The sequence below is a fragment of the Mercurialis annua genome, linkage group LG7 (assembly GCF_937616625.2).
Source record: "Mercurialis annua linkage group LG7, ddMerAnnu1.2, whole genome shotgun sequence".
Lineage (NCBI taxonomy): Eukaryota > Viridiplantae > Streptophyta > Magnoliopsida > Malpighiales > Euphorbiaceae > Mercurialis > Mercurialis annua.
This window is the reverse complement of record NC_065576.1, coordinates 33,118,584-33,144,068: the sequence shown is the minus strand read 5'-3', so window position 1 is coordinate 33,144,068 and position 25,485 is coordinate 33,118,584. Positions and strand designations below refer to the sequence as shown.

Below are 25,485 nucleotides of genomic sequence, written 5' to 3'. Positions count from 1 at the left end.
AATTGAAACAACGTCTCGCAAACGTGCTCCTTTTGAACAAGAGGCCATTGTCGATATTTATTTTGAAGCTCAGTAAACATCTCTTGAATGCAATCATCCTTATTTTTAGTTTCACCAAGGCTGGAAATTATCTTTGAATCAATTCTCCATTGATTATGAATGGAATCAAGAGGAATCTTCCCACCTTTCCGGCTCATCATAGCACAAGGAAAACCAATAGTTGCTATAAAATGACCTTTGCATATAGGTATTACTTTTCCATACTTCACCATTTTATATTGATTATGTAACTGTCTTATTGTAAATTTTGAAACACGAGTAGTCAAATTCTTAAAAAACAAAGAGTTACAATAATGTGGTAAATATAACCTTTCAGTAGCCAAATGAGCTTTAATCTCTTGAAACTCGTCCTCAATAGCAAGACATACTTTATCTTTTAGTTGACAAAAATCACCTGTAGATACTTGTAAATATCTTTTGAGTTTTTGCCTGTGCACTTTCAGCTCTTGAGGAGACACGATGACCAAAATGGAGATGTTTCTTTGTCCATGCACTGATAAAATACTCACCATACAGAAGCCAGGTATTTTGAACATAGTTAATCACATTTTGCTTCTGTGCATATTTTCCTTTAAATTGTTTCCATTTTTCTGCATATTCAACTTCATTTGAAGCATATACAACTTCATTCCATAAAGATAAAAAAGAATCCCACTTATCTCTAACTTCAAAATATCGTTTGCAATTTGCCAATATATTCTTCTCAATATACCACACACATAGAAGATTTATAGTTTGGGGAAAAACTACCTTAATAGCATTCATTAAAGCTAACTCTCTTTCAGAAACAATTACAGATGGTTGAACACTATCTCCAAGATTTTTTTTTAAACATATTCAAAGGCCACACATAATTTTTTTCACACTCTTTCTCTAAAAGTGCAAAACATGAATAAAAAGGATGAGTTCAAACTAGAAACTCCATTTATGTCAAGTAATGGCATTTTATATTTATTTGCCTTATAAGTGCAATCCATTACAAAGACATTTTGATAGTTTCGAGTAAGTGTAATAGATAAAAGATGAGCAAAAAATAAATGGGTTAAGTGGCCAGTTTCATTATGCTGAACATTAAATGTAAAATCACCATTTCCAAATTACTCAAACAATGCTTGAATTATTCCCGACCACCCAAATTTTCTCTATAGATTTTGGCTTTGACATTATACACACTCCGAGAAACAGCTTGAAGGCTATTTTTTTTTTTGTCGAAGTGATGTCAAAACATGACGCGGTGCTATGCCCGATTTACTCATTGTTTCAACACTATTAATTTCCTCATTTGACATACGACGACAAAATGAATGTCCAGACATATCTACAGAGGCCTTATGATTATGCAAGTTATTTTTTTCTTCTAATGTCCAAAGACCTTCATCTTGCTTCTTTCCTTTAATCATGAATGGGCAATTCCTAAGACGGCTAGAAGTTTTTCTTTGTCGTTTGTCAAAAGGAACATCATGCCTATTTCGATAAATACCTCATAAATCGCAGCCAATAGTGACATATTTATCTTTTGTAGAGCTTTGAATAGACAAAATATAACCTTTTTTTTAAAAAAAAAATTCCGAACATGCGCAATAAGCTCATCACGAGTTTGAAACTTCTTACTCAATAAATTTAGCATGCTTTGCTGCTCATTGCATTCTTGGCTCTGCGCTTCTGCACTTAGACGTTGGAAATAATCTGTAGAATTATTTTCTATCATGCTTTCAATATTTAAATTATCTTCCATCTTATCTGTAATTAAAAAACAAATATAAAAAAATTAAATATTTATAGTCTAATACAAGTGAATACACTGACAGTATAAATTTAAAATAATTTCAGAAAACAAATTCCATATGCATAATAAGAAAAGAAGAATTTGTGGGTTACAAGTTTTTTAACCTTTTGTAATTTAATATTATAAACCTATTGAAAAAATTACAACTAAACATCATAATTTTATATTTAATTTTTTTGAACAAATAAATTGAGTAATAATGAGCATAAGAAAAAGTGAACATATGAAACCCATGAGAAAATCATATGTGAAAAGATGTATTGAGCTCTTGTGGAAATAAACATTACCTGACCAATATGATGAAGTATGTGCCGTCAAAAAATTAGTTTCACAAGTTTATCAAAGGGTTTAGTTCGATTAAAAAAAAAGAAATTGATTTAGAAAAAATATTTAGGTTTAGGTGTTTTGTTTATTATTAAAAAAGGTTAATTAACACTACTAGAAAAATCTGTTTTTGCGACGGATATTTGCGAGGGACGCAAATTCCGTCGCAAATTACGCCATCTGGCGACGGATTTGGCGACAGAATACTATTCCGTCGCCAAAACCCCCATTTTTTGAGGCGGGATAGCTCCCGCCAGTTTTGCGACGGGCAGTCCGTTGCAAATCCGTCACTAAATTGGCGGGAATAAGGAGGGAAATGAAGGGAAATAAGGGCGGCTAACTTTTTGCGACGGATTAAAATTATCCGTTGCAAATTGACTTCTGCACCAAAGCGCAGCGTTTTGGCTAACACAATTTGCGATGGAAATTACCGTCCGTCGCAAATAGTGTTAGCCAAAACGCTGCGTTTCATTTAACACAATATTTGCGACGAAAATTATAGTCCGTCGCAAAAATTGTGTTAAATGAAACCGCAGATCGGTTTCTTCCCCATTCTTTCCCCTTATTTTTTTCCGCCTCCTCCCCATCTTTTCCCTCCTTCCGCCGCCGGTTGTCCTTCCCCCGCCGTTTTCCTCCTCCCCCGTTGTTCCCGTCCTCCCCCGCTGTTTCCCTTCTTCCCTGCCGTTTCCCTCCTCCCCCGCGCGTTTTTCTGCTATTTCCGGCGCCAACTGCCGCCGTTCAGAGCAACCGCCGCCGCCGTTCATTTTTCCCAGCCGCCGTCCGTTCCTCTCCTCTCCGGTAAGTTTTCTGATATTTTTTTATATTTAAATTTATTTTAAGTTTTTTATATATAAACTAATTATATAAATTAAATAAAATAATTTCAGTTCTCCCTCCACCGCTGCCACCGCTGCCTCCGCTCCGTTGCCTCCGCTCCGCTCCGTTGCCTCTGCTCCGCTCCGTTGCCTCCGCTCCACTCCGCTGTCTCCGCTCCCTTTTTTGGTAAATTTAAGTTTTATTGTTTATTATAAATTTGGAAGATTTATTAAATTTATTTAATATATTTGGTTAAATTTCGGTTTTATTGTTTTTTAGGTTTATTATAGGTTAAGTCAATTATTAAATTAATTATAGGTTTATAATAAATTTGGTTATTTTAGTTTTAGGGTTAATTTTTGTATTTTAGATTAATATGGTTAATTTTATGTTTTGAAAATAATATTAGAATTAGGCTCACTTGATAAATTGTTAAAATACTTGGTAATATTTGATTAAAATTGTTAGATATTTCTAGGTTTAATTGTTTAATTTGTTGAATAAAGTAGATTGTTAATATTTTTATAAATATTGGTTGATTAAATTAGGCTCATTTGATAAATGTATTAATTATATGTTGTTTAATTTTAACAATTTTATTAGTTTGTTATTTAATATTAGTTAATTGGATTAGATAATAATTTAATCTAATAAATTACTGTTTATATTATTTTCGTTAAAATTGGTGGTTTTGTGTATTGTGATTTGATTGCAGGACTTCCTTGAAAAATGGGTGATGCTCATTTTTAGGGGAAGTGCTGCCGAATTTTTATTAATTTTTTTTATTAATATGTGTTTTGATTTAGGTCTGACAGTCGCTGATAGCCCTTGATAGCCGCGCACCGCTGTTCCGAGTGATCCGGGCGTTTCACCTTCTATTTGCGGTTCTGCCCTTCAACAAGTAGGTTTTATCGCTTATTTTGATTTATTTTAATTGAAATAGCTTTTATTTATAATATTCAACCTAAATAAACCTCGATTTTATTCCCACCGAATAAAATCGTAAACCTAGCCATAGAGTTCCCGTCCCGTGTGTTCAAGAGATTGAACAACACGGGATTGTACAGTTTGTACAGTTTGCAAAACTGGTGCTTCCGTAACTCGATCACGAAAAACCATATATGTTTAGTAGCGGTAGAAAAATATTCGGTTGTTTTCCAGCGTTTGTTCTCCGGGTGGATGTATAGTATATGTTTTGTAACGCTTATTCCTCGAGGAATATATAATTAACGTTACAACACATATACTAAATATCGCACTAAAGGAGAACGACGCCGGAAGGCTGCCGAATATTTTTCTCCGTTGCTAGGCATATATCGTGGCCGAGTTACGGGGCGCCTGTTTTGCGAATGGGATAGGGCCCTACCTTTTCAGCAGTCAATTACATTGACTTTGCTTATCTTGAGTGAAAACCCCACCCCTAATTATCCGCGCTACAGAAATGGAGACGGACCGCAGTTGGATGTACAGGAGCCACACAAACGGGCTGCTAACCACAGGCTATAAGGAGCATGTGAAGGAGTTTGTCCGGTTTGCATTACGGCATCCGGCTTGTATGAGCGGGGTACAGATAAAATGCCCCTGCCCTAAGAGAGGTTGTCGAAATACAAGCTATCGGGATGTTGATGAGGTGGAATTCCATCTATTGAAGAATGAGTTCGTGAAAGGTTACCAAGTATGGGTTTTTCATGGCGAGGGGAGCGTTTTGAACCCCCCTCCCCTTGCACAGTTACCAGAGCAGGATGTTGAGCTCGACTATGAAAATGAAGGGCCAGATGAGTTCAGTTCCGCTCAAAGAATGATTCTTGATGCGGCCGGTCCAGAAATAACGTTTCCTGAAGATGAGCTCCCGAATGCTGAAGCTCAAAATTTTTATGATATGATGCATGCGGCTGAAGAAGACATATGGCCTGGGAATAGCAGACACTCTCCATTTTCTGCATCTGCTAAAGTGATGGAGATCAAGTGTTGACATAAGGGTTCAGTAGCTTTAGTTGACGACGTATGCAGATTGATACAGGAGCTGCTCCCGGAGGACAACAAGATGCCAACGAATTTTGCTAAGATTAAGAAGCTGGTCAAAGGTTTGGGGTTGCCGGTTGAGGTTATTGATTGTTGTTTCTATAACTGTATGATTTATTGGGGGGAGGACGCGGATCTAACGCACTGCAAAGTTTGTAATTATACGCGGTGAAAACCTGTGACCCACGGAAAATCCACAAAAAGAAAGGCTAACGTGCCATATAGTAAAATGTTATATTTTCCAATAACTCTGAGGCTACAGAGGTTGTACGCTTTGAAAGCCACTGCTCGGCATATGACCTGGCACACAGACCACGAGATGGAGGGTGATAAGATGTGCCACCCGTCCGACTCTCCGGCTTGGAAACGTTTTAGTGAACTGCATTCTGAGTTTGCCGATGAAGGGAGAAATATCAGATTAGGCTTATGCTCCGATGGGTTTCAGCCATTTACCAATTTTGGGCAGCAGTATTCCTCGTGGCCGGTCATTTTGACGCCGTACAATCTACCCCCAGGCATGTGCATGAAGGATGAGTTTATGTTTTTAACGGTTTTGGTACCAGGGCCTAGAAACCCGAAACACCTAATGGATATCTTCCTACAGCCGCTGATTGCAGAGTTGAACCAACTGTGGGAATGTGGAGTCCAGAAATATGACGTTCATAAGCGTCAGAATTTTCAACTAAAAGCGGCTCTTATGTGGACAATAAATGACTTTCCCGCTTATTGTATGTTGTCTGGTTGGAGCACTGCTGGTAGAAAAGCATGCCCGTACTGCATGGAAAACACGGATGCATTCACACTGGATAAAAGCGGTAAACAATCGTGGTTTGATTGCCATCGCAAGTTTTTGCCTCCGAATCACCAATTCCGTCGAAATGTTACTGATTTCCGTAAGGGGAAACGAGAGGTCGGCAAAAGGTTTGCAGGGGTGAGAACTGGAGATGAACTGTTAGCAGAGATTGATCGACTGGGGTTTAAGAAGGCATTTGAGCCTGGTGCGAAAGTTACTAATGCATTACTGTCAAAAGATCATGGGTGGAATAAAAAAAGTATCTTTTGGGATTTGCCTTATTGGAGAACGAATGTAATACGTCACAATCTCGATGTCATGCACATTGAGAAAAATGTATTCGATAACATTTTTAATACCGTTCTCAATATCCCCGGGAAAACAAAAGACCATGCAAAATCTCGTGAAGAGTTGAACGACATCTGTGATCGGCCAGGGTTAGCTAAAGATCCGGCAACTGGGAGATTTCCAAAGGCAATGTATGCTTTGGATAGGGATTCAAAACGAGTTTTGCTTGAGTGGATTCAGAAAATAAAGTTTCCAGACGGGTACGCGTCAAACTTGTCTAGATGTGTTGATCTAAAGGGGTTGAAAATGCATGGAATGAAAAGTCATGACTGCCATGTTTTTATGCAACGACTTCTGCCAATCGCCCTTCGGGAGCTACTTCCGAAAAACGTGTGGGAGCCTCTAACAGAGTTAAGTATCTTCTTCAGGGAGTTAACTTCCACGTCACTGTCACAGGAAGATCTAAACCGTATGGAAACTGAGATCCCAAAAATCCTGTGTAAGTTGGAACATATATTTCCACCCAGCTTTTTTGACTCTATGGAGCATCTCCCCGTGCATCTTCCGTATGAAGCTATGATGGCAGGACCGGTTCATTATCACTGGATGTATCCATTTGAAAGGTAATCAATTAGTCATGGTTTTTTCTCGAATCCATCTGTTCAATAAATATATGATTATAGGAAATGCTTACGAATATTAATATCCGGTTACAGATATTTGAGGAAATTGAAAAAAAAGGTCACTAATAAAGGCAGGGTGGAAGGGAGCATTAGTAGTGGATATCTGCAAGAAGAAATCGCTAAATTTGCATCCTATTATTTTGCCGAAGGTGATCCGATGTTACCCGTGCGTTTGGGAAGAAATGAAACTTGCGATATGGATATCGATGACGATGCCGACAGACTGGGAATTTTTAAACTTAAGGGAAAGCTGTTGCGTGGTAGCGGTAGGAGATATCTTGAAGACGATGAGATCATCGCTGCTCGGACCTATGTTCTTCTGAATTGTTCCGAAATCGAAGAGCATCGAAAGTAAGCATTTAAATATAGTGTAATATTTCACATATTTGCTAGAATTTGATGTAGTTTGGGCCTCTACCATTTAAAGGGTTTTTGTGGCCGGGTTGCGCGAAAGGAACAGTGGCATAAGTGAAACAGAAATTGAAAGAGTGCTGGAAAGTGATTTCGCCTCTTGGTTCGAACAATATGTACGTATCTTATAACAATGGACTTTCATTTTTATAATAAGGTTTATAAATTTTACAAATTTCTAACTCCCCACAGGTGAAAGATCCAACTGTCTGTACAAATCCGTTTATTCTGAGTCTCGCAAAGGGACCGTGTAGAAAGGTCACCACATATAAGGGATACTATGTAAACGGCTTCAAATTTCTTACTCAGGAATATGGGCAGGATCAACTTACAATGAATAGCGGTGTCTGCGTAAGGGGAACAGAATATGTTGAGGGTGAAAATGACTTTTATGGAGTGTTAACGGACATAATTGAGTTAGAGTATCCGGCTCTACCAATGAAGCAGACCGTCATTTTTAAATGCGAATGGTTCGACCCTACGGATACAGGCACAGACACTACCAATCGATACAACTTGGTAGATGTTAATCACAGACGCAGGTATAATAAATACGAATCGTTCATCTTGGCAGAACATGCTGACCAAGTTCATTACCTTCCATATCCAAGCAGAAGACGGGACAAATTAAATTGGTGGGCAGTTTTCAAAATTAAGGCACGATCAGAACTTGACATGCCCGATGCGATTATCCCGTCCTTTCAAGACGACATTGAAGAAAATCCCCTTATAGTTGAAACGGACGACAATCCCACAAATTTAGTTGACCTGAATGACGCGGCAGACGAAGATGCGTTGCAAATCCCTCCTGTTGAAGATGAAGAAGAAGAATATCCGTCATCCTCATCAGACGAAGATGAAGAACAACTTGACTGACGTTTTGGATATTTTTTACAGTTTTAGTTGTATTCATTTATTATTGTTAACATAACAATTTATTTTTTTATAATGTATTTTTCTATAATGTTTTCTTATAATGTATTTTTTAACAATGTATTAAATTGTTATATATGGAACGAAATGTATTTTAATGTCTGCAGGTATGAGAGGGCAGGGTGGTTCAGGTGATCCGACTAGAGGTCGGGGACGTCGGGGTAACCCAGCTAGAGGTCGTGGTCGGGGTAACCCGGCTGTGCGTGCCCCTATTGAGGACGTCCCTGTTCAGGGTCAGCAGCAGGAGGTGGAGGCGGCACCCCCTGTTCAGGCCCGACAGCCAGGAGAGCCCCCTGCAGAGCTGGATGACCAGGGGAGGGCACTGTGTTTTCCAGACGCCAGCAGGTAAGAATGTAAATTTTTAGTTTAATTTTTTTTTATCGTTTTACTATAGAAAGTAAAAGTTTGCTGTAACCTCGCAGGGAGAGGCTGTTGCACTCTGGACCAATCTCCCGGTCTATGCGGGAGATCTTTAGAAAGTGCTGGTTCGAGAATGGATATCGAGGGCGTTAACAAGAAGCGTCGTGTCTACGGATTGGGTTCAGCGACTAGTGCGTACGTGGATACGACGACGTCTAGTAGGACGAGGACCAGGTCCACACAGTCACAATGAACTGAGGAGGAGATCGAGCGGCGTGTGCGGGCGGGGATCCAGGACGGACTGCGCCAGATTACCACTGAGGTGGAGGATCTCCGTGCGCAGCAGGCGAGAGCCAATGAGAGGATGGCCGAGATTATTCAGACTGAGATGGCGAAGTTGATGCAGACTCTTCCTCCGCAGTATCGCCCACCCCCACCCCCAGGTCCTTCAGACGATGACGACACTCCGACTTTGTAGTGTCATGTTTGCGTTTCTGACATTTTATATTTTGTCACTTTATACATTTTGTATTTTTTTGCTTTATACATTTTGTTGCGTTATGTAAAATATAATATGTTTTTATATGAAAGCGTTTTTTTTTTTTCTGAAAATTAGTTTTATTAAGAATTATAAATAGTAGATTTTACTGGTTATAATCGTCGTTAATAAAACAGGGAAACGGACGAGAAAACGGAAATTTTCCGCGCAAATTTTTTGTGATTTGCGACGGAAACAATCCGTCGCAAATTGTTTGTGATTTGCGACGGATTGGATCCGTCGCAAAGTTTGACATTTGCGACAGACACAATCCGTCGCAAAAGCACCGTCGCAAAATATAATTAAGTTTGCGACGGAATAAATCCGTCGCAAACTTAATTATCCGTCGCCAAATTCGTCTCCCTTTTCATTTTTTGGGAGACGAAATTGGCGACGGTTAGTTGTATATGGCGACGGGAGTTCCGTCGCCATTTTCGCGACCCCCTGGTCGCTAATATTTTTGCGACCAGACTATTTGCAAGGGACATATTCCGTCGCAAATCCGTCGCAAAGTGAAATTTGCGACAGATTTTACTTAGTTTGCGACGGAATAGTCCGTCGCAAATCGCCTGCTATATAGTAGTGTAAGGAATAAAAAAGGATAACCAAAAGAAGAAATTGAATGCCTAATTAATACAGGGATAGTAATATCTAAAATTAAAAAATTGTTCTGGCCCTATCAATTGTTGATATGGAAATATCGTCATCCTTATTATTGAATGTTATTTCCGAACTAAATAGATGTTTCAAATTTACCAAAAAATATATCTTTTTAAATAGGAAAAAGGGAGAAATTGCCCGCACGGGTTTGGTCTAGTGGTCTAAACTTTAGCCATATGGGCGCCAAAGGTCGCGGGTTCGAACTCCGGCTACGCCCTTTCTTAATATGGAGTGGTTGAGGTTGGATTGCTGGCCATTATAGCCCGGAATTACGAGGTATGTGGGCTTGCGGGCGGTCCACATCCCGGGGTTTGACAATGATATTGAGTTTCGGCTCAGTAAAGTGAGTCCTCGTCAACAAAAAAAAAGGGAGAAATATGATTCTAATATATATTTCGCGTCTCATGTTGGGATTTCATGTATTTTAAATTTCAAAAATGACGCTTCCATCATGAAAAAGTATCAAAAATAACCCACCCTTTAAAATTTCCCTTTAATGCCGTACCCATTTATGTTTAATGCCGTCTATTTTTTGTGTTTTTTTTGATACTTTTTCATAATATTATGGTTATAATTAAAATGCGAAATACTTGATATCTCAACAACATATTGAAGGTGATCATTTTTGCACTATTTTCCTTTTAAATATAAACAACAAAGAATTCTCATTATTTTTCTGAGATAATTACAAGAAAAACTGTCGTCATTTTCTAATACCACGAAATTCTAAGTTCTTTTATACAAATAAGAATGATCAATTGTAACAAAAAAAATAGGAAGAAAAGTCAATCTCAATGTTATAGGGAGAGAATCACAAGAAAAATTGTTCTCTTCCAACTCTTTATTTTCTAATATCAAAAAATGTCAATTTATTGAGAGATTAAATGCAGTTGATTTTTTTTTCCAACAATTAAAAAAGGGAGCGTTTATAAAAGGAATCGAACCCACGATCTAACAGTTTACTACCATCGCTTATACCATTTGAATTATAACTCATTATCCATTTGAGCTATAGCGCTTATACTTTTTTAAAAAATATTCCGCGGATTTGATGTAGCATTAATTAACCAAAAAGGGATGAGACAACATTTTTTCAGATGTGGACTCTCATTATATGTAGATATATGTATATTAGCTGGACTTGACGGTGATTGTTCATGCAAAGGAATATAAGTTGTGGTCCTATTTCTTCTCCTTTCCCCTTCTTGTTATATTGTTTTCACTCAACCAAGCATCCTGTATATAAAGCATCAATACTCCATATATATCTTACTTATTCTGATTATATTCAAATGTTAATAATTAAATAGCAAATTTAAATTTGTACAAATTAGGCATGTGAAATGTGTTATTTTCTCTCTCCTACTCTCTCTCGGTGCATGTTAGCATTTTCTTGCTAAATTACACCGTTTCCATGGCGAAGAAGCAGGGAAGAAAACCTAATGCATCACAGGCTAAACAAAACAACAAATCGAATGAAGATAGTGAAACAGAATAGCTGAGAAGTCTCAAGAGGCGATTTCATAAACGCAGAAGGTCGATGTCGAAGTTGATAGATCTGAAGATGTCGAAGCTGATAGATCTGAATGTGATGTTATCACTGAGGACACAGAGGATAATGGGAAGTTCGAAGAGACGGTCATAGAGGTTAATGAGGGTAAGGAAGGCAAGAAATGGGTTGATTTGCTGAAATCTAATAGGCAAAAAGATCCACAAAATGCGTTGAAATATATACCTCCTGTTGTGAGTAATGGTATCCGGATAGCCAAAGTGAAAGAAGAGGATATGGTTGATGAGATCGAAAGATGGAGTTATGCTCTACTTGGCTGTGTTTATGGTCTTAATCCCAGATTTTTTAAACTTCAAAGCTTCACCAAAAATCGATGGGAAAAAATTGGGTTAATTGATTTTCATCAAATCAAACCCAACCTCTTTGTGTTCATCTTTGATTCTGAGGAAGGAAAGAGGAAAGCCATGGCAGATGGACCTATAACCTTTGATAAACACCCCCTTTTACTTCAGGAGTGGAAGAGGAAAATGACCTTTGACATAGAAGAAGTTGCGGCCATCGCAGTCTGGGTCAAGTTCCCCCTGCTTCCTTGGGAATATTGGAATCCAGATTCTCTTAGAACCATCGCTAGCACCCTTGGAAAGCCTCTTTTTGCTGATAAGTGCACAAGAGATAGATCCAGACTGGCTTATGCCAGAGTTCTAATTGAAATGAAGTTAAAGGGTTTATTCCCTGACTGTGTTATTATAGAAGATGATGATGGTGAGCAGACTTCCCAGTATGTGGAGTATGAATGGAAGCCGATTATATGTAGCTCTTGCAAAAACTGGGTCACATGAATTGCGAAAAGAGAGAAGTATGGATTGCAAAATCATCAGTCAATGAAGCTGTTGATATATCTGGGGATAACAAAGAGGAAAAGGTGCCAAACAATTAGAATGTAGTTCAAGATAGTCCTGCTGCAGTGATTACAACAGTTCAAACTATCCCCAAAACTCCTGAAGAGTCTGCAAAAATTCAAACCACTCCTAATGTGGAGGATGGGTTTCAGCTAGTTACCAACAGGAAGCAGAAGAACAAAATGGTTGCCAAAGGAAATGTTGAAGGGCCTAAGACAACAGGTACTTCTATCAGAATTAATACTTTGTTAAAAGAACAGGGTCCATCCAAGAGGCTCATAAAGCCTCAGGATAGAGGCAGATGATTATCTGTAGTTGGAATGTCAGGGGGCTAAATGACCCCCTGAAACAAGCTGAGGTTAGAAACCTACTTGTTAATAATAGAGTGATTCTAGCTGGCTTAGTGGAAACCAGAGTCAGAAGAGTAAACAAAGATAATGTTTGGAATAGATTAAGGTTGAATGATTGGGATATGCTGGATAATTATGATTGTTCTGAGATTGGTAAAATTTGGGTGGTCTATGACAAAAGCAAAGTAAATGTCCAGATGATTAGTAAAACTGACTAGTATATTCACTGTAAAGTTCACTATGAGAATGATGATTTCTACTGGTCATGTATCTATGGTTCCAATCAAGTTAGTACTAGAAGTGCTCTTTGGAAGGATATTGTTAGTATTTCTAGCAGAATTTGTAGTCCTTGGATGATCCAGGGAGATTTTAATGCCATTTTAAATGACAGTGATAGATGTGGTGGGGAAGATATAGATAACACTCATGCTACTGAATTGAATGACTGCATCAACAATGCTGGCCTTATGGAGATGAAAAGTGTGGGGTGCTTCCACACCTGGAATAATAATCAGCAGGGGGACAAGAGAATCTGGAGAAGGCTTGATAGAGCTTTTATCAATGGTGATTGGAGTGATTACTACCAGAATTCCTACTTTGAATCTCCTCCTAGTGGAATTTCTGATCATAGCCCTGTGATAGTTCACAGTCAACAGTATGTTCACCATGGGAAGAAAAGCTTCAGATTCTTAAATCCGTGGACTAAGCACCCTGAATACAATAAAATCATTGAAGAGGAGTGGGAGAAGAGCTATCAGGGTTATACCATGTTTAGAATCATCCAGAAAATGAAAGCAATCAAAAGCAGACTCATCAGGCTAAATAAAAATCATTATACTGGCATTTCTAATCAAGTTAAAAATCAAAGGGATTTGCTTAACAGACTCCAGGTTGACCTTCAAAAGGATCCTCTAAATCCTTACTTGCTTGAGGAGGAGAAAGCAATGGCAAATCATCTCAGGAGGCTCATGTACTCTGAAGAGAGTTTTTACAGACAGAAGTCCAGAATTCAATGGCTCAAGCTTGGAGACTCAAACACCAAATTATTTCACAATGCAGTCAAGCAAAGAAGAGTAAAGAATAATATTGCCATCATCAAGCTTGACTCGGGAGAGTATGTAACTGACAAGGGCAGAATTCATTATGAAATGTCCAGATATTACCAGAACTTGTTTAGCAAAAACAGCAGTATTAGAGAACATATAAACATGGATATTTTCTCCAAAGGAAAAACAATCTCAGAGGAGGAGAGTATGGAGTTAATTAAAGAAGTCACCGAAGATGAAGTTAAAAAAGCCCCGTTCTCTATTGGCTCAGACAAATCAGCTGGTCCAGATGGCTTCAATAGTTACTTCTTCAAAAACTCTTGGGGGATCATGAAAGCAGACATTACTAAAGCAGTCCAGGAAGCTTTTGCCTCTGGTAAGATTCTTAAACAACTTAATGCTACTGCCTTATCTATTATTCCTAAGAATAGCAATGCTGAAACCCTTAATGAGTTCAGACCTATAGCTTGTTGTAATGTGCTGTATAGAGTCATATCTAAGGTTGTCACTTCTAGAATTAGCCCTCTCTTGTGCAACATCATTTCTGATAACCAATCTGCTTTCATTCCTAGAAGGTCTATAGCCCATAATATTATGCTAGCTCATGATTTGGTTAGGAACTACCATATCAACTCTGGCCCCCCTAGATGCCTTCTCAAAATTGATCTAAAAAAAGCTTATGACTCTGTGAATTGGGACTTCATTGAGGAAACCCTTCTTTGCTTTAACTTCCCTGATAGCATTATTGCTTTAATCATGAACTGTATAAAATCTGCCAGTTTCTTTGTGAATTGGAATGGCATAAATGGAAATTTTTTCAAAGCTAGCAAAGGGCTTAGACAAGGAGACCCCATCTCTCCCATTTTATTTGTGTTGTGTATGGATTATTTATCCAGAAGTCTCAGTAACACTGCAAATTCCTTCTCTTTCCACAAGGGCTGTAAAATGCTGAGCATGAACCACTTAATGTTTGCAGATGACCTGTTATTATTTTGCCATGGTGATTTAGATTCTGTCCAGTTTCTCAGTAATACCTTGTGTCAGTTCAAAAAAACTTCTGGTCTTGAGATCAATCCCTCTAAAAGCCAGGTCTTCTTTTGCAACATGAATGAAAATGTCAAAATTAATATCACTGATATTCTAGGTTTTAACATTGGCACTCTCCCTCTTAGATATCTTGGTATTCCTTTAATTACCTCTAGACTATCTAAAGTGGACTGTAAAGGCATAACTGATAAAATCACCAGTAGAATCCATTCCTGGACTAGTAAGCTTCTGTCATATGCTGGCAAACTTCAGTTAATCCAATCTGTGTTGTTAAGCATGCATGTCTTTTGGGCTTCTGTTATGATCTTGCCCAAAAGTGTTGTTCATGAGATTCAAAGTATTTGTTCAAGATACCTTTGGAATGGGACCACTGAGGGTCACTACAATGCCATGGTTTCCTGGAGTGAGGTCACTAAAACTAAGCGAGAAGGTGGCTTAAGTATTAAGGGTATTATGGAATGGAACAAAGCAGCAATTTCTAAGCATGTTTGGCACATTCTCAGCAACTCCAAGTCTCTTTGGGTCCAATGGATCAATCACAACAAGATCAAGAATGGTAGCTATTGGGGAGTTAAAAATAATAACAATTCTAGCTGGATTTGGAGGGGCCTTATCAGCATCAAGGAAAATATTAAAAGTGTTCTCTCTTATAGAATTGGTGATGGCAGCAAAGTCAATTTCTGGAATGATCCTTGGTTACATGGTTGTTCAATGACTGAGAAATTCCCTCGAGTTAAAATGAGAGAGGCTGATATAGCAAAGTCTGCAAAAGTTGCTGATCTTTTCAGACATAATAACTGGGCTCTCCCTGACCCTATGGACTCAGCTACAGAAGAAGCTTGGGAGTATATAAGAAGAAACTTTCATCCTCAAGAGAACTCCCCTGACAGAATTGATTGGAAGGTGGTTAAAGGCAACAACTTCTCTATTGCTCAAACCTGGAACATTTACAGAACTCATTATGAGGATGTCCCCTGGCATAAGCTGGTTTGGGGTAAGAACAACATCCCCAGATACAGTTTCATCCTCTGGCTAATTATGAAGAGAAGAATTAAAACCAAGAACAGACTCATGAAATGGGGAGTTACTTCTGATGACCTTTGTGGTCTGTGCAATTTTGAAACTGAAACAATTGATCACTTGTTTTTCAGTTGTCCTATAACCAGGTTCATTTGGAGCAAAATCCTCCCTATCTGCAACTGCCCCTCCAACATCAGAAACTGGAGGAGATTGGTCAGCTGGTTTTGTAAAAAAGCTGCAGGAGAAAACATCAAAGCTTCTTTCAGAAGGAACCTTTTTGCTACTACAGTTTATCATCTTTGGAGGGCCAGAAATCACAAGATTTTCAAGAATGAGAGTATCTCTACTGAGGCTATCATCAACAGTATCAAGCTGAATATCTTGGGAAAGTTCAGCTACACTAAGTCCACCTCTCCTATTTATTATGATGTTTTGAACATTCAGGGCCTATAAGCTAGCTTTTTTGTTGTCTGTTTTCTTATAGGGAGCCTGTTCCCTTGTTTTTTCGCAGCTGGTCTGTCAGTCTGCTGGTTATTTTTGGAGTTTTTTCCTCTGTTGTATTCTCTGTTGCAATCAGTAATAGAGCTCTTTTTTTGGTTTCTCCAAAAAAAAAAAATTGTACAAATTATTAAAAATATCTCAATTTTTTTATTTAATGGACATATTAATCTATATAGTGTAGTTCAGTACAAAACATATTTCTAATCTATACTATTTATAAAAACACGGATGGGGGACAGACAAATTTATTGAATAATCATTTTCAGTTTATTACTAAATAAAGGTTTTATAGTCAATAACTAATTAGTTATTTAATTAATCACTATTGTAATTAAAGTCCTAATTAAAATAGGTAGCTAAATTATCTTCAATTTAATTTTTAGTATGTAAAAAATAACTTAATTGTCTTCAAATTAGTAGGAATACCTATCTTTTAGTTTGATTTAACTACAAAATTAAAATACTGTATTTGGTCAATATATTATTATTTAAATTTCTATCTTATTATTTAAAAGATATTATTAATACAATTAAGTTAATTATTTAATTATGCTTATCATAAAACCAAAAAAAGAATAAATTCAGTATGAAAAAAATTAAATAACCGAATATATTATATTTATTTTTACAAAAATTCTTAACTAATTTAATATTAATTATAAATAAAAAATTGATATAATTATAATAAATTTACTGATATATACATTGACGAGTTACGTTACGAGCTACGTGCATAGCACGTAATGCAAAACTAGTCTTTTAAAAAGCTTTAAAGTAAACCCTTCGTCCTATATATATAGTTAAACTAGTAACAAAAGAGACCGATTATATAAATAGTGATTAAGTTAGTTATTATTGTATCTTCAATACAAATATCTAAGCAACTAATGGGGTCATGAACAAGTGTAAATGTTCATTAAATTACCAATTTACATGAAACTTCAACATTTTTTTATGAATAGTATATATATTAAAATCACAAAAAAAGGGCAATAACCTTTACTCAAAGTTTTCGTATAAGAAGTGACACGTTCACGGCGGCATACTAACGATTACGACTAAGAAAAAATGCTAAAAATATCATGGTCTCGAAAATAAAATACAAGCGGAATTTTTAAAGAAATCCAATCCCAAATACGCAAAATCCATATTACAAGATTTAAAGAGAAACACCGAATGAGAAAAACAATGAAAGATAACCGAATTAATGTTCTTCTCCATATTCTGAAAAGTCCTCGTTTCTACACTTACAGATCTCCCAAACCATAATAAACCACAACAGCTTCCATAATCTCGAATAAGGACCCTTAGAAATAATATCACTCCATTGCCATAAGAACTTCACAAAAGTATTAGGGAGACACCAAAAAGCACCCACTCTCTGCAAAACATTACACCAATTTTCTTGCAAAATCACAAAAAATTAAAATATGGTACTGTGTTTCCACCACTTCAAATATAGAACAAAGAGAATTGTCTATAATAATAATATTTCGATTTGCAAGAAAATTAAGAAAAGGGAGTCGGTTATGAATGGCTAACCAAAGAAAAAACTTCATTCGAGGAGGAGTTTGATATTTCCACACAATTAAATAAGAATTAAAAATTGCCCAATTTATTGCATGGGTATTAACTATTCCTATAGCTAAAGCACCATTTCCAACTGATCTGTTACCATTACTTTCCCGCCTAACATAACCGTTACCAGTACCATGCAAAATTTGACTATGTTACTGCCGTCCCCTCTAACATCTCCAGCTGCTCAACCATAACAGAGACCCGCAACTTATTATCTTCACTCCCAGCAGCTGCAGAAGCCATTCTAACCTCACCATGGCGTTGCAAATTAGGAAAAACTTCGCCCATGCTGTTATCTGCCAACAGCTTACACAACGCACCTGGAGAGTAAATACCCGTTTTATCATTCCAAATCACCTCATCCAGCCTCTCTAACCTAGGCACTAAAATATTAAAACAGTCCTGTAAATCAATTAACAATATCAATTTGCTACCTCTCACGCGCCGCCTCCAACGCCACCCCTCATTCCAAATAACATTAATAGAAGCTTTTTTTTGGTTTGAGAGTTGAAAAAGCGAAGGAAATAAACATTAGCTGGTCCATCCTTCTTCCAAGAATCATACCAAAATGAAATAGAGTCTCCCTTACCAACCTTAAAATTCAGATTAGTAACATAAATAGACCAAATTCTTTGATCGATACAATAGGTTCTTCTAATATTTTTCCAAATAAACGACGTCTTTTTGACATCCCCGTTTTTGAGAAAGTCACAATCCACCACATTCGAATAACTCGAACGACTTTAAATCAATGAGAATATTTATTATTACCCTCAACTTCCAAATCCATTTAAACAACAAACTTTGATTTCTAACTTGCAAACTAGAGATGCCTAACCCACCGCTTTCTAAATCTTGACAAACCACGCTCCACGAGATTTTGCTGAGAACTCGAGTATTAACATCTTCTTTCCAGAAAAAATGCATCATGTAGCTTGATAGGAGTAGAAATACTCCTATTTATGTGGACGTTTCTGGTTGTTTATTGCCATTTCATCATGCATTTTGAACTGGTTTATGTGCTTATTGTAGTATGCAAGCGTTTCAGGTATATGTGGTGAAACCGTTGATTTTCAGTGCTTAATGGAGCAATTGTGGACTTGAGGGAAGAATCACAGGTGTCAGGATGAGTTTCTGAGCTTCTCGAGGAGGAAATGAAGTTAGCACGTCGTGCCAACACTTTGCACGTCGTGCCAAATACTTGAAGAAACACCTGGAGAACAGAAGTAAATGTACGTTGGAGGAGAGAGCTCAGCACGTCGTGCTGAATGAGGAAAAATTATGTGGCACGATGTGCCAACCTTCAGCACGTCGCACTGAAGGAGAAACGTTGTTGGCATGACGTGCCAACCTCCTGCACGTCGTGCTGACTCAAAGACTACAATGCTGAATATTACAAGTTTGCCATTAAGATTCGCCAGTCACTAAACGAAGACCAGGGGCAGTTTAGACATTCAGAAGAGCTGAGAATCAGATTTAGACCCTAATTACACTGGGGTATAAATAGTTTAGCGATACATCTTGGTGGGTTTTAATTATTGTGCTTAACGCTTAGCCTAAACTGATCACTTAGTCTATGCCATATGTTTTAGTTTCAGCTCGAGAGTGTAAAATTGGAATAGAACAATAAAATTAAGAACGCAGGAGTTGATTGTGCGAGAGTGAATTAACGAGTGCGGGTTTTGTGAATTTGCTTAACAACCATTAAATCGATTTATACATAGGTTAATCATTGTGCGAGAGTGAATAATTAACCTAGTATTAGTTAGTTTAATGCTTTTGCCTGTAATTGCTCGAAAGAGAATTTTAGGTGGTTTAGATTAGTTCGAACCTCATCAGAACAATACAATCCATAACCGAATCAAGTAAACAGCATAACAAAGATTGATAATCCCTGCTTTTCCTATTATTGTTAAATCATCATTTGAATTACAACTTTAGTTTACTTAACTACAATCATTAAATTTTGTCTTTTAAATTACACATCAAACAAAATTATCTTTCCGACTATTCGAATCGAGTCTCTTAACTGGTTGTCTTTAGAGCTTTCTCTGTGGGTACAATATACAGACTCCGGACTTCGCAGTCTGTATTACAAGTTGGCGACGTACGCTTGCGTATTTTTACCAACATAGCTTTCTATGCAAATCCAAATAGTTAATTCGATTCGGATCAATCTGTCATGCGCGACCCGTAAATACCAACGTAAATATTCAGCGTCTCTCACTCGCACATGACATGTTAGACCTCATTGTGAGATTCTTTATGATCAAATATTTAATTACAATTTCATACTAGTACACACGTCTTGCGATCTAGCGAGCATGCCTACACCTAGGAGCTTATAGCTATGCATCTGTTAGCAATGATATAGCAGCTTCTATCTTTTAAAAATAAATCGTAATTATTCTCATAGTACCCTTATTACTATTAAAATGATAAACTCTAATTACTCTCAGAGAATGTTTAAAAAAAATATGCACTCGTGTATTCATAATTAAGTCATAGATCTTCAAAAAATTTAAAAGATTGGCCGTTAATGAAAACACCGAATCCACTATTTCTTTCTCATTCAAAATTTATAATTTCATACATAACTGTTTTTCTAAAATGTTTCATTGGCCGAATCATCCATAACCATAGGTAGCAACCTAAGATAGAAAAAACCATAAATAAAACGTAAATAGCAGTAAAAAGTATCAGGGTATAATCATAATGAAATTTACTTAGGGTAATTTACACAAATCCCCTAAAAGTGCTTGATAACAACACAAATGAACAAACCCTAAACAGAACACAAACCGAGTAGAGCACACCAAGAAATCACCCCAACTAACCGACCAAAACACAAACAACACCATCTCATACCAAACAGGTAAAACGTATCACATCATCATCTCAGAAAAAGCCGAACAGAACACACAACTAACAACATACGTAGAAGTAGTACCATCTCGGCCGCACCGAGCACCATATATACCATCTCGGTCACACCGAGTACCATACAAGGAAATACCATCTCGGTCTCACCGAACACCATACATAAAATACCATCTCGGTTTCACCCGAGCTCACCTTCAACTGAACACAACGACAAACTTGTCAGGACGTACCCTGACATTCCAGACAACGTCTGCATAGACAAAGAGAATGAAATCAGGTCTGTCGGCCCAGACAAAGAGGAACAAAATAGATAGCATAAAAAGACTAAGAAAAGGTAGGTAAAAGGTTAATTCTCCTTTTCTCTCAACTCCTAACTACCTTTCACTTCTTATTCTTTCTCTCACTAAATAGTTACTGATTAGACCGTCTGAGTGGTTTGCCGGAATCCCATTCCGGCATCCTTCTCACGGTTGTGCTGTGCCTTTCAGGTATAACTGTGAAGCTGTTATCAGATCAGAACGTCGCCGCCGTTTTACAAGTTATCAGTGCTATAATGTTATATTTTTACCTCAGCATTTTAAATTTGGCAGAAATCTCCCAAAAAAAGAAAAGTATTCACAAATCCCCTATAACCAAAATAAACTAATTTTATATTACAATAGGACAATTTTAACCTTGGATCTGTTAATCTCCAATCCAAAATTGTCTCAAGTCTTCATAATTGGTTCCGCAGCAGCTTCGTGGAAGTCCAGTGGCGTCCAACGGAGAGAAAGTGGCCAAAGCAGCGGAGGTGGCGGGCGGCAGACTTCAGGTAATTTGCAATTGCAATTGAAAAAGTGGCCAAAGAAGCAAATCAACTTAGGAAACAATGGATGAATGGCTTGACGCAGGATGAACCCAGCTCCACCTCCACCTTCATTTCATCTCCATCTCGCATCGACTCACCGGAGAAGAGAACCATGAACTTGGACTGTTCATTTTACACAAACACAGCTGGGTTCGTTTTCAGCTGGGTTCCTTTGCATATGAACATACATTTGTTTGTTTGTGACGAACTCAGCAAGTGAACCCACCTCCGGCAAGGCGATGACGAGTTTGTTTGTGTTTCTCAACTACCTTTTTTGTTACGCGATGCAAAACATGAAGCTAAAGGTTATTATTGCTTTTTTAACAAAAAAAATAGTTTCCACAACTTTCATTTGAAGTAGCTTTTCTGTTGCATTAAATTCATATTTAGGGATTTCTAGTGGTGGTAGGGATTGTTTATTCTCTTGAATTAATCTAATTACAGAGTATAATTGTAATTGTGCTATTTGTTTTATAATGTTTTATGAATCTTCAGGTTAGAGCTAGGTTTATTTTTAATTATGAATTGATATGATTTCATATGTCTATAATAAGGAGGACAAAAAATAGACAAGAAGCTGAAAATTGATGATCATGCTAGAGAAAAAGATTAAACCTTTATAATCTGTTATTGATTATATTTTACATGTGCTAATTATAATTAGATTCATGAGCTGATATCGTTGATTTATGTTTCTTCTATTTGTGTAGAAATTCATTCTATTATAGTTTTTCATTTATTTATATAGAAATAAGTTTGGATTTGTTGCCTTCTTTTTAAGGTGATAGTCACTATGTATGATCATATTGTTATTCAAGTTTTTCTACTAAATTGTTATTATTTATATTGTCATGATTAGCTCCGTTAGCAATTAAGATTTTTCATTCTTTTAATGGATAGTGGAGACATTGTGATTCTTAAATGTTTAAGATATTAAAATTATAAAAAGAAAAGAATTAGGTCTGCTTGAAAAACTACATGTCATAACAAGTGCAGCAGATGTCATGTTTATGGACAATGTGAAGATTTGCAGGAGTATGCCTAAGAAAAAATAGTTCAATATGTGGTATTATTTCAAGTTCACATGCAGTTCACATCAGGTTGCTTTTCAGTCTTATAGATTGTCAATTTCATTTTGCTTAAAAAGGTATTCAATTCTTATAATAGACTATATATTAAAATTCTCTTTATATAAAATGTCAGTTAAGATTGTAAAGAGCAGCAAGATAAATTTTATTAAAAATTAAATTAAGATAGTTCAATTGATATAAGTTCACGTCAGGTTGATTTTCGGTTTAATAGACTGTCAAATACATTTCACTTAAAAAAGATATTCAATATGTATATTATACTAAATTTCTAAATTCTCTCTATATAAAATGTCATTTAAGATTGTAAAGAGCATCAAGACAAATTTTATTAAAAAATTGAATTAAGATACTTTAGTTGATATAGGTTCACATCAAGTTCATATAAGGTTGAGTTTTGATTTTATAGACTGCCAAATACATTTTACTTAAAAGAGATATTCAATTTTTATATTATACTAAATCTCAAAATTCTCTTTATATAAAATGTCATTTAAGATTGTAAAGACCAGTAAGACAAATTCTATTAAAAATTGAATTAAGATAGTTCAGTTGATTTAGGTTCACATCGGGTTCACATTAGGTTGTTTTTCAGTTTTATAAACTGTGAATTATATTTCACTTAAAAACAATTATTCAATTCTTATAATGACAATATCTCAAAATTCTCTTTGTATACAATATCACATAATATTGTAAAGAGCACCAAGAATTTTTTTATAAAATAAAATGAAATAAGATAGTTCAGTTGATACAGGTTCATACCATGTCGATTTATGGTTTTTTTAAACTATCAAATACATTATACATTTCACTTAAAAGAGATTTTTAATTTGTATATTATAAATCTCAAAATTTTATCTATATAAAATGTCAGTTAAGATTGTAAAGAGCAGTAAGACAAATTTTATAAAAAAATGAACTAAAATAGTTCAGTTGATATAAGTTCACATCAGGTTAACGTTAAGTTTCCGGTTTTATAAACTGTCAAATACAGTACACTTAAAAGAAATATTCTTTGTACATTACACTTATTTTTTTTTTAAATTCTCTAAATTTAAAATGTCATTTAACATTGTAAAGAATACTAAGACAAATTTTATTTAAAATTGAATTTAGACGGTTCAGTTGATACAGGTTCATATCAGGTAAACATCAGGTTGATTTTCAGTTTTATAGACTGTCAAATATATTTCACTTAAAAGAAATATTCAATTTGTGATTACACTAAATCTCAAAATTCTCTCTATATAAAATGTCATTTAAAATTGTAAAAAATAGTAAGATAATTTTTTTTTTAAAAATAAAATTAAGATAGTCCGGTTGATATAGATTCACATCCGGTTCATATTTGGTTGATTTTTGGTTTTATAGACTGTTAAATATATTTCACTTCAAAAAGATATTCAATTTTGATTATAATAAATCTCAAAATTCTGTCTATATAAAATGTTATAGAGAATACATCAACAAATATAGAACTATATTAAAAAAAAGACAAAATGTAAAACTGGCCAATTAAAGAATATATATATATATATATATTATAAACAACATTTGAAAAAAAAATCATTCATACACCCAAAAAGAAAAAAATAACAAGATGAAGAGAAACAGAAACTTCAGAGGCAATACTTTTTGGTATTATTGATTTCTTTCACAACTTACAAATTAAACAGAACTTGTTTTAACCATCTTATAATTGGGTACAAATCAAAATGCTGAAATAAAGCAAAGAGCTTGCCAATCTAATTACCACTTTCTAGTTTCAAGAAAAACAATATATGCTTCAGTTCTTGAGCTATTGTTACCCAGATAATCCATCTACGCCGTGGCCAATAGCAATTGATATAGCACCAAACTAGCAGCCTACTAAATTCATCAAATCCACACTAATATAAACCTTTATTACAGACTGGAACAAATCAATTGATTAATATAACAAAGTTCAACATAGCGTCTGGAATTGCTTCTCTCAAAAATCTAATTTTCTAATCTTCTCATAAGATCTCTAAAATTTGTAAATTTGATGACCTAAATTTAAGATTGTTAATAACAAAAAGGTTGTGAATGAAACATATTATTAATCCAAATAAAAAAATTAATAGAGACTCGCCTCTGTGAATCATTTGCGGCAGTCATGTTGTCAATTATTGGAGCATTGACAGTGCTCGCTTCACCCTTCTTCTTCTTAGAAACTAATGCTTTCTTCGTCTTTATATTCACAGCTTCTTTAGAAACCGGTTTTGAAAAAAAACTACATGTATGAGCCATTGATAATGATTAAATAACATATATAGAGGTTTGTGGTGAGTGATTTTTAAAGATAATGGGAAGAAAAGAGAGGGTGTGAGTAAGAAAATGGAGCAATGGAGAAAGTGAAGAAAAAACATAGAAGAGAAGAGAAGGTGGGAGGAAAAATTGAGTGTATGAAGCACACAATAGCAGGGTTAGTTAAGTAACTTGTAAATGAAAGGGGTAGAGCTGAAAATGAAAAATTTAAAAAGAGGGATTTTTGCTAAAAATATTATGTTGGGTCACTAACATAAACTTTTCAGATTTTGGGGTATATGGTGACATTTCCTCATTTACTTATCCTTCATGGTCTTACGTAGTGAAGAAGCAAAAAATCATTCTATTTCTATTATTTTTGTCATCCAATCACATATAGTATGAATCATGTGTTATATTATTCTTTATATCTTCAATGTAAAATATAACATCATAGAGAGTCATTTTTTTAATGCCTGACTTTGAATTCACATAACTCAAACTCTTAGCAGATAATAATGAGAACCCACATTTAACTATCATAAATTGCTTCAATTCGGGCAATCAAAATATGTTATAAATATAATATAGAACCTCATCTCATTTTCCTAAGGCAATAATCCTAACATCATATTTCATCTCCACTCGCTCATCTAGCGTTAGAGGCAACCGCTTGTATGAGTGAGACTGTCTAAAATTTGTATTATATCTTTGTTGAACTTACTATAAATAACGTATATGATGTGTATGATATAATAAAATTAATGACAA

The 25,485-nt window shown here is 35.8% G+C and overlaps 1 protein-coding gene across 1 annotated transcript; it reads left to right on the top strand.

Annotated features, from left to right (window-relative positions):
- Positions 1 to 3,833: 3,833 nt before the first annotated feature.
- Positions 3,834 to 9,061, top strand: LOC126655125 (uncharacterized). Its single transcript, XM_050349127.2, has 3 exons — positions 3,834 to 3,887; positions 8,224 to 8,461; positions 8,539 to 9,061. Exons 2-3 carry the CDS (start codon positions 8,226 to 8,228, stop codon positions 8,627 to 8,629), a joined length of 327 nt encoding a protein of 108 aa, XP_050205084.1. The 5' UTR covers positions 3,834 to 3,887; positions 8,224 to 8,225; the 3' UTR covers positions 8,630 to 9,061.
- Positions 9,062 to 25,485: the final 16,424 nt, after the last annotated feature.

Bases quoted from the DNA above. Each gene is read 5' to 3' on its own strand.
- LOC126655125 (XM_050349127.2), top strand. From the start codon at position 8,226: ATGAGAGGGCAGGGTGGTTCAGGTGATCCGACTAGAGGTCGGGGACGT. The intron at 8,462-8,538 runs GTAAGAATGTAA...GTAACCTCGCAG, and splicing joins TGTTTTCCAGACGCCAGCAG to GGAGAGGCTGTTGCACTCTG.